Source organism: Mirounga leonina, unplaced genomic scaffold, assembly GCF_011800145.1.
Source record: "Mirounga leonina isolate KUSES-001 unplaced genomic scaffold, KU_Mleo_1.0 Mir_201, whole genome shotgun sequence".
NCBI classification, from domain to species: domain Eukaryota; kingdom Metazoa; phylum Chordata; class Mammalia; order Carnivora; family Phocidae; genus Mirounga; species Mirounga leonina.
Window position 1 is genome coordinate 28,972,379 of NW_023270504.1, and position 12,863 is coordinate 28,985,241.

General features: G+C 38.4%; 1 protein-coding gene and 1 non-coding gene across 5 annotated transcripts in view; both read right to left on the bottom strand.

Annotated features, from left to right (window-relative positions):
• The window catches only part of KDM5A (lysine demethylase 5A), a 95,878-nt gene that overhangs the window by 43,726 nt on the left and 39,289 nt on the right, over positions 1-12,863 (bottom strand). For all 4 annotated transcript variants that reach the window (XM_035028494.1, XM_035028493.1, XM_035028497.1 and 1 more), the window contains one exon: positions 11,573-11,767. In XM_035028494.1, coding sequence (XP_034884385.1) covers positions 11,573-11,767 — 195 coding nt within the window. The remainder of the gene's footprint in view (positions 1-11,572; positions 11,768-12,863) is intronic.
• On the bottom strand, positions 5,742-5,873 carry LOC118025859. Its single transcript, XR_004683420.1, has one exon. It is a non-coding gene; the product is annotated as a small nucleolar RNA SNORA72 (small nucleolar RNA).

Below are 12,863 nucleotides of genomic sequence, written 5' to 3' on the forward strand. Positions count from 1 at the left end.
GCAATTCAGTCCCATCTTCAGGCTCCACTTCTAATTCTAGTTCTATTTCCACCCCATCTGCAGTTACTTCCTCCACTCAAGTCTTGAACACCTCAAAGTCATCCATGCCAAGATTGCAATCAACTTCTTCTAAACTCCTGTTCATGTTGATATTTGGATCTTGTTCCATCTATCACGGATTTTTTTTTTTTAAGATTTTATTTATTTGACAGAGAGAGATAGCGAGAGCAGGAACACAAGCAGGGGGAGTGGGAGAGGGAGAAGCAGGCCTCCCTCGGAGATGGGAGCCCGATGTGGGGCTCGATCCCAGGACCCTGGGATCACGACTTGAGCCGAAGGCAGACGCCTAACCATCTGAGCCACCCAAGCACCCCACCCCTATCACGGATGTTCTTAATGGAATCTAGAATAGTGAACCTTTTTTCCGGAAAGTTTTCAATTTACTCTGCCTAGACCCATCAGAAGAATCACTATCCATGGCAGCTATAGCCTTACAAAATATAGTTCTTAACTAGTAAGACTTGAAAGTCGAAGGACGCCTTGATCCGCGGGCTGTGGAACAAATGTTTTTTTTTTTTTAAAGATTTTATTTATTTACTTGACAGAGACACACAGCGAGAGAGGGAACACAAGCAGGGGGAGTGGGAGAGAAGCAGGCTTCCCGCGGAGCAGAGAGCCCGATGCAGGGGGTCGATCCCAGGACCCTGGGATCATGACCTGAGCCGAAAGCAGACGCTTAACGACTGAACCACCCAGGTGCCCCTGTGGAATAGATGTTGTTTGCCGCATGAAAACAACATTCATTTTGTTGGACATCTCCATCAGAGCTCTGAGGTGACCAGGTGCACTGCTAACAAGCAGTCATATTTTGAAAGGATCTTTTTCTCTGCAGAGTAGGTCCAAACCATTTGTAAACAGATGTACTGTCAGCCAGGCTTTGTTGTTCCAGTTATAGAATATAGAGTAGATTTAGCGTAATTCTTAAGGACCCTGATTTCCAGAATGGTAAATGAGCATTGGCTTCAACTTAAAGTCATCAGCTGTATTAGCCCCTAACAAGAGAGTCAGCCTCTCCTTTGAAACTTTGAAGCAAGGCATTAACTTCTCTCTAACTACAAAAGTCCTAGATGGCATCTTCTTCCAACAGAAGACAGTTTCGTCTACAATGAAAATCTGTACTTAGTGTAGCTACCTTCACTGATGATTTTAGCTAGATCTTCTGGATAACCTGCTGCAGCTTCTACATCAGCACTTGCTGCTTCACCTTGAATTTTTGTAGTACGGAGATGACTTCTTTCCTTAAACCTCATGAACCAACATCTGTTAGCTTCAAACCTCTCTCTGCAGCTTCCTTACCACTCTCAGCCTACATAAAACTGAGGAGTTAGGGCCTTGCTATGGATTAGGCCTTGGCATAAGAAAATGTTGTGGCTGGTTCCATCTTATATCACTAGAACTTTCACCATATCAGCAATAAGGCTCTTTTAGTTTCTTATTGTTCGTGCGTTCACTAGAGTAGTATTTTTAATTTCCTTCAAGAACTTTTCCTTTGCATTTGCAACCTGGCTAACTCTTTGGCACAAGAAGCCTAGCTTTTGACCCATCTAGTCTTTCCACATGCCTTCCTCACTAAGCTTAATCATTTCTAGTTTCTGATCTGAAGTAACAGACATGTGACTCTTCCTTCTGCTTGAACTTAAAAGGACATTGTACGGTTATTGATTGGCCTAATTTCAATATTGTTGTGTCTCAAAGAACAAAGAAGACTGACAATCAGACAAAGAGATACAAGGAAACAGCCAGTTGGTAGAACAGGCAGAATATACACAACATTTACCTACTAAGTTCACTGTTACATAAGCACAGGTTGTGGCACCCAAAAAAATGATAACGGTAACATCAAAGATCACTCATCAAAATGATCATAACAAATATAATAGTGAAAAAGTCTGATCCATTAAAAATTGGGCAGGGGTGCCTGGGTGGCTCAGTCGGTTAAGCATCTGACTCTTGATCTCAGCTCAGGTCTTGATCTCAGGGTCGTGAGTTCAAGTGTATTTAAAACAAAACAAAACAAAAACCAAAGGGCAGAAGACATAAACAGACATTTCTCCAAAGACATACAGATGGCAAAGAGACACATGAAAAGATGCTCAACATCATTCATCAGAGAAATGCAAATCAAAACCACAATGAGACATCATCCTACACCTATCAGAATGATTAAAATAACAAATGCAAGAAACAAGCGTTGACAAGGATGTGGAGAAAAAGGAACCCTCATGCACTGTTAGTGGGAAGGAAAACTGGTGCAGCCATTGTGGAAAACATATGGAGGTTCCTCAAAAAATTAAAGATAGAATCACCACATGATCTACTAATTGCACTACTGGGTATTTACCCAAAGAATACGAAAACACTAATTTGAAAAGATATACGCACCCCTATGTTTATTACAGCATTATTTACAACAGCCAAGTTATGGAAGCAACTCAAGTTGAATGGATAAAGATGTGATATATATACAGTGGAATATTACTCATCCATAAAAAAGAATGAAAACTTGCCATCTGCAACAATATGGATGGACCTAGAAGATAGAATGCTAAGTAATATAAATCAGTCAGAGAAAGACAAATACCATCTGATTTCACTCATATGTGGAATTTAAGAAACAAAACAAAGAAAAAACAAACAAACAAAAAAACCCCCAAGACTCTATTAGAGTATTCCACTTTCTTTTTCTAAGTAAGCTTTACACCCAACATGGGGCTCAAACTCATGACCCTGAGATGAAGCGTCACCGACTGAGCCAGCCAGATGCCCCAGATTCTATTAAATACAGAGAATAAACTGGTGGTTACCAGAAGGGAGGTTGGGGGGGGGGAATGGGTGAAACAGGTGAAGGGGATTAAGAGTACACTTATTGTGATGAGCACTGAGTAATGTACAGAATTGCTGAATCACTATATTGTACACCTGAAACTAATATAACAGTGTGTATATATATATATATAATTTTTAAAGATTTTATTTATTTGTCAGAGAGAGAGACAGAGCAAGTACAGGCAGGGGGAGAGGAAGAGGGAGAAGCAGACTCCCCACTGAGCAGGGAGCCCGATGCGGGACTCGATCCCAGGACCCTGGGATCATGACCTGAGCAGAAGGCAGACGCTTAACCAACTGAGCCACCCAGGCATCCCTGTAACACTGTGTATTATATGACAATGAAAAATGAACAAAATAAATAAATGAAATAAAAAGTTTAAAATATTGTGAGAATTACCAAATGTGACACAGAGACACAAAGTGAGCAAATACTGTTGGAAAAATGGGGCTAATAAACCTGCTCAATGCAAGGTTGCCACAAACCTTCAATTTGTAAAAAACACAATATTTACGAAGCACAATAAAGCAAAGGCACATTAAAATGAAGTGTACCTATGCTTAAATTACAAGCTTCAAAAGACAGACACCAAGTAATGGGAAAGGAATTCCTTTTTTTTTTTTTATTTTATTTTTAAATAATCTCTACACCCAACATGGGGCTCGAATTCACAACCCCAAAATCAAGAGTCACATTCTACTGACTAAGGAATTCCATTTCAAATAAACATATATAAAATGAATAACCTAAGTTTCCACTTTAGGAAACTAGACAAAGAAGGCCAAATTAAATCCAAAGAAAGCAGAAGAGGGGCACAGTGCCTGGTGGCTCAGTTGGTTAAGCATCCAACTCCTGATACTGGCTCAGGTCATGATCTCAGGGTCATGAGATCAAGCCCTGCATTGGGCTCTGTGCTCAGTGCATAGTCTGCTTGAGATTCTCTCTCTCCCTCTCTCTGCCCCTCCCTCCACTTGCTCACTCGCTCTCTCTAAAATAAATAAATAGGGCACCTGGGTGGCTCAGTCGGTTAAGCGTCTGCCTTTGGCTCAGGTCATGATCCTGGGGTCCTGGGATCGAGTCCCACATCGGGGTCCCTGCTCAGCGGGAAACCTGCTTCTCCCTCTGCCTCTGCCTCTCTCTGTCTCTCATGAATAAATAAATAAAATCTTAAAAAAAATAAATTAAATAAATACATAAAATCTTTTTTAAAAAAAGAGAGGGGCGCCTGGGTGGCTCAGTCGTTAAGCGTCTGCCTTTGGCTTGGGTCATGGTCCCAGGGTCCTGGGATCGAGCCCCCCATTGGGCTCTCTGCTGGGTGGGAAGCCTGCTTTTCCCTCTCCCACTCCCCTTGCTTGTGCTTGCTCTCTGTCAAATAAAAAAATAAAATCTTTTAAAAAATAAAAATTTTTTTAAAAAAAGGAATTAGAGGGGCGCCTGGGTGGCTCAGTTGTTAAGCGTCTGCCTTCGGCTCAGGTCATGATCCCAGGGGCCTGGGATCGAGCCCCGCATCGGGCTCCCTGCTCCGCGGGAAGCCTGTTTCTCCCTCTCCCTCTCCCCCTGCTTGTGATCCTGCTCTCACTGTGTCTCTCTCTTGTCAAATAAATAAATCTTAAAAAAAAAAATTAAAAAAAAAAGGAATTAGAGCAGAAATCAGTAAAATTAAAAAAAGGAAATCAATAGAGAAAAATCAATAAAACCAAAAGCTGGTCCTAAGAAAAGTTCAATGATATTGATAAGCCCCTAGCTGAGCTAACTAAAAAAAAAGAAAAAAAGACACAAATTACTAAAATCAGAAATGAAAAAAGAGGGCGCCTGGGTGGCTCAGTTGGTTAAGCAACTGCCTTTGGCTCAGGTCATGATCCTGGAGTCCCAGGATTGAGTCCCGCATCAGGCTCCCTGCTCAGCAGGGAGTCTGCTTCTCCCTCTGACCCTCCCCCACTTCGTGCTCTCTCTCTCAAATAAATAAATAAAATCTTTAAAAAAAAAAAAAAGAAATGAAAAAGGAGACATCACTAAAGATCCCATGGATATTGAAAGTATAATGCAAGAATACTATAAACAACTCTATAAACAACTCTATGCCCACAACTTTCATGACCAGGTGAAATGGACCAATTCCTGAAAAGACAACCTGTCAAAATTCACACACACACACACACACACACACACACACACACACAATCTGAATAGCTCTATACTTCTATTGAGGAAATCAAATCAATAATTAAGAACCTTCCAAAACAAAAAGCACCAGACCCAAATGGGTTCATTGGTGAATTCTACCAAACATTTATGGAAGAAATTATACCAATTCTCTATAATCTCTTTCAGAGGACAGAAGCACAAGAAACACTTAACTCATTCTATGAGGCCAACATTACCCTGCTACCAAAAACCACTACAGGCCAATATCTCTCATGAACATAGGTGCAAAAATCTTCAATAAAATTAGCAAGTTGAATCCAACAATATATAATAAGAATTACATGACAAAGTCAAGTGGAATTTATCCCAAGTATGCAACAATTAGAACTTCTTTCAAAATTGGAGTCAACCTCTCAAACCCTGCCAGATGATTCTATCAATAAATGCAGAAAAAGTATTTGACACCCATTCCTGACAAATTTTTCTACTACGATCAGGTAGGTACAAGACAACAATGTCCCCTCCCACCACTCCTTTTCTTTTTTCTTTTGTTAGTTTTACAATTCATTTAATCACAACTGGTAATCATCAAATTAGCAATGGCTATCTTCAAAAGTTGTGACACTAGCTTTGCTGTCATTTCTCAAGGATAATCAGATACCAAGTCACAGGCATTTCCCATATATGATACATCATATAATCAGACTTGGTTTATCACCAGCATTGATAAAACCAGACCTAGGGAAAGCACTAGGTCTGGGGACACATGCATGGTCTTAATATAGCGAATGTTTAGCCTGCCCTGATTATTACAAAATCAGAACAGCGAGAATATTTGCGGCCACCACTCCTTTTCAACAGGAAGGCCTAGCTAATACAAGAAGACAAGAACAGGAAATAAAAAGGATACAGATTGGGAAGGAAGAAACCAAACCATCTTTGTTCATGGATCATAAGATCATCCATGAAGAAAATCTGAAAGAACTGACAAAAACACTCCTGGAACTAATAAGCAATAACAGCACAGGATACAAGGTTAGTATACAATTCAATTTCTTTTCTATATGCCAGTAATAAACAAGTGGATTTTGAAATTAAAAACAAATTACTATTTATATTAGCACCCTCCAAAAATGAAATACTTAGGTTTCTAACAAAACACGTATAAGAAAGAAAACTACAGAACTCCTATGAACAAATTCAAAGAAAAGCTAAATAAATGGAGAGGAGTTCCATGTTCATGGACAGAGGTGTTCCATGTTCAGTGTTGTCGTCAGTTTTTCCCAACTTAATCTATAAATCCAGTACAATCAAAATCAAAATCCCAGCAAGTTATTTTATGGATATCGACAAGGTATTCTAAAGTTTATATGGAAAGGTAAAAGACTCATAATAGCTCAATATTGCAGAAGAACAAAGTCAGAAGACTAACACTACCTGACTTCAAGACTTACTATAAATTGTACACCTGAAACTAAACTGTGTGTCAACTATATCAAATAAAAAAATAAATAAAATTTTTAAAACACTATAAAGCTATAGTAGTAATGAAGACTATGTGGTATTACAAAAGAATAGACAAATCAATCAATGGGACACAAGAGAGAATGTAGAAACAGACTCACATAAATACAGTCAACTGATCTTTCACAAAGAAGGCAACACAATGGAGCAAAGATAGTCTTTTCAATAAATCATGCTGGAACAACTGGACAGTCACATGAAAAAATGAAAGGCAATCTGAAAAGACTACATACTATATGATTTCAACCATATGACATAAAGGCAAAACTACAGAGATAGTAAAAAGATCAGTATTTGCCAGTGGAAGGGGGGGTAGAGATGAATAGGTGAAACACAGTGAAATTTTAGTGAAGTGAAAATACTCTGTATGATACTATAATGATGGATACATGTCATTATATATTCATCCAAACACATAGAATATACACCAAGGGTGAACCATAATATAAACTATGGACTTTGGGTGATTATGATGTGTCAATGCAGTTTATCAACTTTAACAAAGGTACCACTCTGGTAGGAGACGTTGATAATGTAGAAGGCATTGCATGTGTGGGGATGTAAGATATATAGGAAATCTCTGTACCCTACCCTTTCCCTCATTTTGCTGTGAACTTTCAACTACTCAAAAAAGACAGTCTTTTTTTTTTTTTTTTAAGATTTTATTTGACAAAGAGAACAAGAGAGCACAAGCAGGGGGAGCAGGAGAAGGAGAGGGAGAAGCAGGCTCCCACTGAGCAGGGAGCCTGATGTGGGGCTCGATTCCAGGACCCTGGGATCATGACCTGAGCCGAAGGCAGACGCTTAACCATCTGAGCCACCTAGGCGCCCCTAAAAAGACAGTTTTATTTAAAAAATAATAATTGGGGTACCTGGGTGGCTCAGTTGTTAAGCATCTGCCTTCGTTGGCTCAAGTCATGATCCCAGTGTCCTGGGATCAAGCCCCGAGTCGGGCTCCCTGCTCAGTGGGAAGCCTGCTTCTCCCTCTCCCACTCCTCCTGCCTGTGTTCCCTCTCTTGCTGTCTCTCTCTTTGTCAAATAAATAAAAAAATATATTTATAAATAATAATAGGGGCGCCTGGGTGGCTCAGTCATTAAGCGTCTGCCTTCGGCTCAGGTCATGGTCCCAAGGTCCTGGGATCGAGCCCTACATGGGGCTCCCTGCTCAGCGGGAAGCCTGCTTCTCCCTCTCCCACTCCCTCTGCTTGTGTTCCCTCTCTCGCTGTGTCTCTGTCAAATAAATAAATAAATAAAATCTTTAAAAAAATAACAATAAGTAAATAAAAATAAAAATAAAATACACAGGCGCCTGGGTGGCTCGGGTGGTTGGGCGTCTGCCTTCGGCTCAGGTCATGATCCCAGGGTCCTGGGATCGAGCCCCACATCGGGCTTCCTGCTCAGCGGGAAGCCTGCTTCTCCCTCTCCCACTCCCCCTGCTTGTGTTCCTGCTCTCGCTGTGTCTCTCTCTGTCAAAAAAATAAAATCTTTAAAAAATAAATAAATAAATAATAAAATAAAATACAAAAGGCTAATAAAAAATAAGCAAACAACCAAGAAAACTTTCAAGAATACAAGTATAACATGAGAATATTAACTATATCAGTCATACACTTACCTCAAAAAAATTTTTTTTAAAAATGAAAACAAGATTCACTTGTATCTTGTTCTTTTTTTTTTTTTAAGATTTTATTTATTTATTTGAGAGAGAGAGAGCATGAGCGGGGCAGAGGGACAGAGGGAGAGGGAGAAGCAGACTCCCCACTTAGCAGGGAGCCTGCCGCGGGGCTTAATCCCAGAACCCTGAGATCATGACCTGAACTGAAGGCAGACACCTAACTGACAGAACCACCCAGGCGCCCTTCTTGTTTCTTATCACAGGTAATTCAAACTAGAAAAAGAAATCTGACTATTTAGTAAAAATTCTTATTTCCAAGTTAACATAAATTCTTAAAAATAATTAGCTTATAATAATACTTACATCATTTGTAATATGTATAGCTTTATACAGCTTTATATAGCTTTATATATCTATAGATGGTTTTTGTTTAAAGATCTTTTTCCCCATTTATGCCCATAAAAAGAGTGGTGAAATCGATTTCTCTTTTACTTTTCAGATCCAAATCGCTATCCACTACAATAGTTTTCTTCAGCTTAAACCTATATTCATTTTCTTAAAACTCTTCAAATCTAATTTAATATATATAGAGAGAGCCCATTATTTGAAATTCTTTCAAAATAGAAACAAAGGCCTTAATTTTGTGATTATATAAACTTTTCTAACTGAAAATGCTGTTTTCAAGAATTCTGATTTTATTGAGAGGAAACAAGGCTTCTGTTACATTCTACCACCTTGGGATATGTCAAAAAATAAAGTGCCTTCTCAACCTACCAATTGTTCTGGTTATTCTTGGTTACTTGGTTATTAAGCCAAAACAGGAGATCTCAAATTAGTATTCTCATAAGTGGGCGTGAAATCGTAAGTGACATATGCAAGAAAATAAACTTTGATCCATAACTCATTCCACATACAAAAATTAACTTGAAATAGACCATACGCATAAATGTATGAGCTAAAACTAAAAAATTTCTGGAAAACATAGGAGAATATCTTTGTGATCTTGAGTTAAGCAAAGATTTCTTAGATATAGCCTTTTGGCTATGCCAAAAGCCATAAAATCCATAAAAGAAAAAACTGATAAACCAAAGAAACTCCTGCTCTTCAAAACAATACTATTAAGAAAAGGAAAAGACAAGCCACAGACTGGAAGAAAATACTTCCAAATCACCTATCTGGTAAAGAATCTGTATCTAGACTATATATAGAACTTTCAAAATTCAGTAACAACCCAAGTTTTAAAAGTTGGGCAAATGATTTGAACAGAATCTTCCCTCAAAGATATAGACAGCAAATAAGCACCTAGAAGGTACTCAACATCATTAGTCATTAAAATTAAAGCCATGATGAACTACTACAACAAACCTATTAGAATATCTAAAGTTGGGGAAGCCTGAGTGGCTCAGTTGGTTAAATGTCTGCCTTCGGCTCAGGTCATGATCCCAGGGTCCTGGGATCGAGTCCTGCACTGGGCTCCCTGCTCAGCAGGGAGTCTGCTTCTTTCCCTCTGCCTCTCCCCCAGCTTGTGCACTCTCTCTTGCTCACTCACTCTCTCTGTCCAATAAGTGAATAAAATCTTTAAAAAGAAAAAAAAAAGTAAAGTTAAAATTCCAAATGTCAGTGAGATTGCAGGACAAATGGAACTCTCATATTCCTTACAGAACTATAAAAACTGTTTTGGGGCGCCTGGGTGGCTCAGTTGGTTAAGCGACTGCCTTCGGCTCAGGTCATGATCCTGGAGTCCCAGGATCGAGTTCCGCATTGGGCTCCCTGCTCGGCAGGGAGTCTGCTTCTCCCTCTGACCCTCCCCCCTCTCATGTGCTCTCTCTCAAATAAATAAATAAAATCTTACAAAAAAAAACTGTTTTGGAATACAGTTTGGCAGTTTTCAGAAGAAATTAAACACACACATGTCCTATGACCCAGCCATTCCAGTCCTAGTATTTATCCAAGAGAAATGAAAGTATATGTCAACATAGAAATTTGTTCAGAAATGTTCACAGCAGCTTAATTTGTAACAGGCAAAAGTTAAAAAAAATTAATATGTCCATTCTTAAATGAAGAGATAAACTGTGGTCCATATAATAAATAATACTTGGCAATTAAAAAGAATAAACAGGGCGCCTGGGTGGCTTAGTTGGTTAAGCGACTGCCTTCGGCTCAGGTCATGATCCTGGAGTCCTGGGATCGAGTCCCGCATTGGGCTCCCTGCTCAGCAGGGAGTCTGCTTCTCCCTCTGACCCTCCTCCCTCTCATGCTCTCTGTCTCTCATTCTCTCTCTCAAAATAAATAAATAAATAAAATCTTTAAAAAATAAAAATAAAAATAAAAAGAATAAACAATTAATACATGGAATAACATAAATGAATCTCAAACACTATTATGTTAAGTGAAAGAAACTAAACAAAAACTATAAACTGTAAGACTCAATTTAAATAATACACTTTTTTAAAAGGCACACTAAAGAAAGCAGATTGGTGTTTTCCTCGAAGGGGGTGGAGTAGGAGTAGTGAAGAGGGGGAATGGGACAAAAGGGAATGATCATAAAGGGGCATAAGAAAAATCTCAAGGTGATATGTTCATTATCTTGATTGTGACAAAGGTTTAGTTTATTCTAAGCATTCAAAATCCCAACACTTGTGGGGAGGGTATGGCCACCCCACTGCCCAACCACCACCATTATCAAGAACTCCACCAGAAATCCAACTGGCTTCCAAACTGGGGGGAAAAAAAGAAAAAAAAAATCCCAACACTTGGTTATTCAGTACTTCCTACTCATTAAATTACTTAGAAAGAGAAAAAAAATAAAACCAAACCACCAGATCAATGCACTCTGACAGCTGGAATCACAGAAACACAACTTTTTTTCAATTTCAAAGCTCAGAGAAAAGGATCTGAACTTTCTCATTTAAAGAAATAATACTGTATGTAGAAGGCTTAAAAAAATATATATGTAAGAAATTCTACATGACAGGATTCCATTTTTTAAAATCTAGAGGTGACCTAAAGATTCCTAAAACTTTTCAATTTGTAGAACCCAAAATAGCAAGTATGAAAATATACCTTCTCCAGGGTGCCTGGGTGGCATAGTTGCTTAAGTGCCCAACTCCTGATTTCGGCTCAGGACTTGATCTTGTGAGATAAGCCCCATGGTTCAGCAGCAGAGTGTACTTGAGATTCTCTCTCCCTCTCCCTCTGCCCCTCCCCACTGTGCACTTACTCTCTCTCTCTAAAATAAATAAATCTTTAAACACACACACACACACCCCTCCAAACTTTTTTGATTTTTGTATTCAACTTCTAAAGGAATCAAAGATGAAAATGGATTCTTTCTACAAGTTCAATTTTTAGTATATTCCATGAGCAGTATCAAATACAGAAAATGTGCTCCACAAACTCACCATTTGTACAACAGACTCCCTTAATCTTGTCTCTTCTTCAGTCATGAGAGTCAATTCTTTGCACACCATGGCAGCCAGCCCCACGTCTAAGCATTCTGGATCTGCTGCCATCTTGAAAATGAGTTCTTCATGTGAAAAGACACAATGGCGCCTCAGCCGTCGGTAATGATTGACACACTGACGTCCAATGGGCAACTGTAAACAAGATTGTCAAATTAAATTACTTGCTTATAACATCTTCCAGAACAAAACCACTATTTAGCCTACAGATCCTGTTTTATTATAAAAAAGGCAGAATATCAAACTCCATTTGAACATAAGAGGAACTGTAAATATTAAATCTTTATGGCCCAGCAGGAATTTCAAAGGCCTTCCCACAGAAAATTTCCATAATTTTGAGATGCTAAGCTTCTAGCCTAAGCTATTGATTTTCTACTCATTATGTACAACAAGAAGTACAAGTTCCTTGATATTTAAATGAAGCAGCAAACTCTTAGACCACTTTAACATAAGCTGCCTTTAAAGAAAGAAGAAAAAACATTTAGGTAATAAAGGGTTAAGTGGACATATTCAGCATGGAGGTTTCCACAGACCAAAAAGCAGAGATGTTATTAAAAGTTAAAAAAAAAAAAGAAGAAAAAGAAAAGAGGAGGAAAAAAGCACTATTTCAGCAATTCACATTAACTGACTTTTATTGTAAGAACCAAAGCAAAAGATGATTTACATTTTAGCATCTAGAAATTCTTTTAAAAACATCAGTCTGGCCTAAAGAGAATCCAAGTGAAATCACTACTTTATTCTCCCTAAGTGAATAAACAAGTCACTAGATGATCACTTTTCATAAATCAGATACACCCTTTAAGATAAATTCTGAAAATTCTTTACCCATCAAGCTTTAAGCCAAATTATAGTACTAGTTATACTATATAGGCATACCTTAGAGATACTATGGGTTTAGTTCCAGACCACCATAAATAAAGTATCACAATAAAGTGAGGAAAATGAATGATTTGGTTTTCCAGTGCATATAAAAGTTATATTTACATTATACTAGTCTATTTAGTGTGCAATAGCATTATGCCTAAAAAAAACAATGTACACAACTTAATTCAAAAATACTTTCTTGCTAAAAAATGCTAACCATCACGAGAGCTTTCAACAAGTCATAATTACTAATCACAGATCACCATAACAAATAATAATGAAAAAATATGAAATATTGACAGAATTCACAAAATGTGACACAGAGACATGAAATGAATAAATGCTATTGGAAAAATGGTGCCAACAG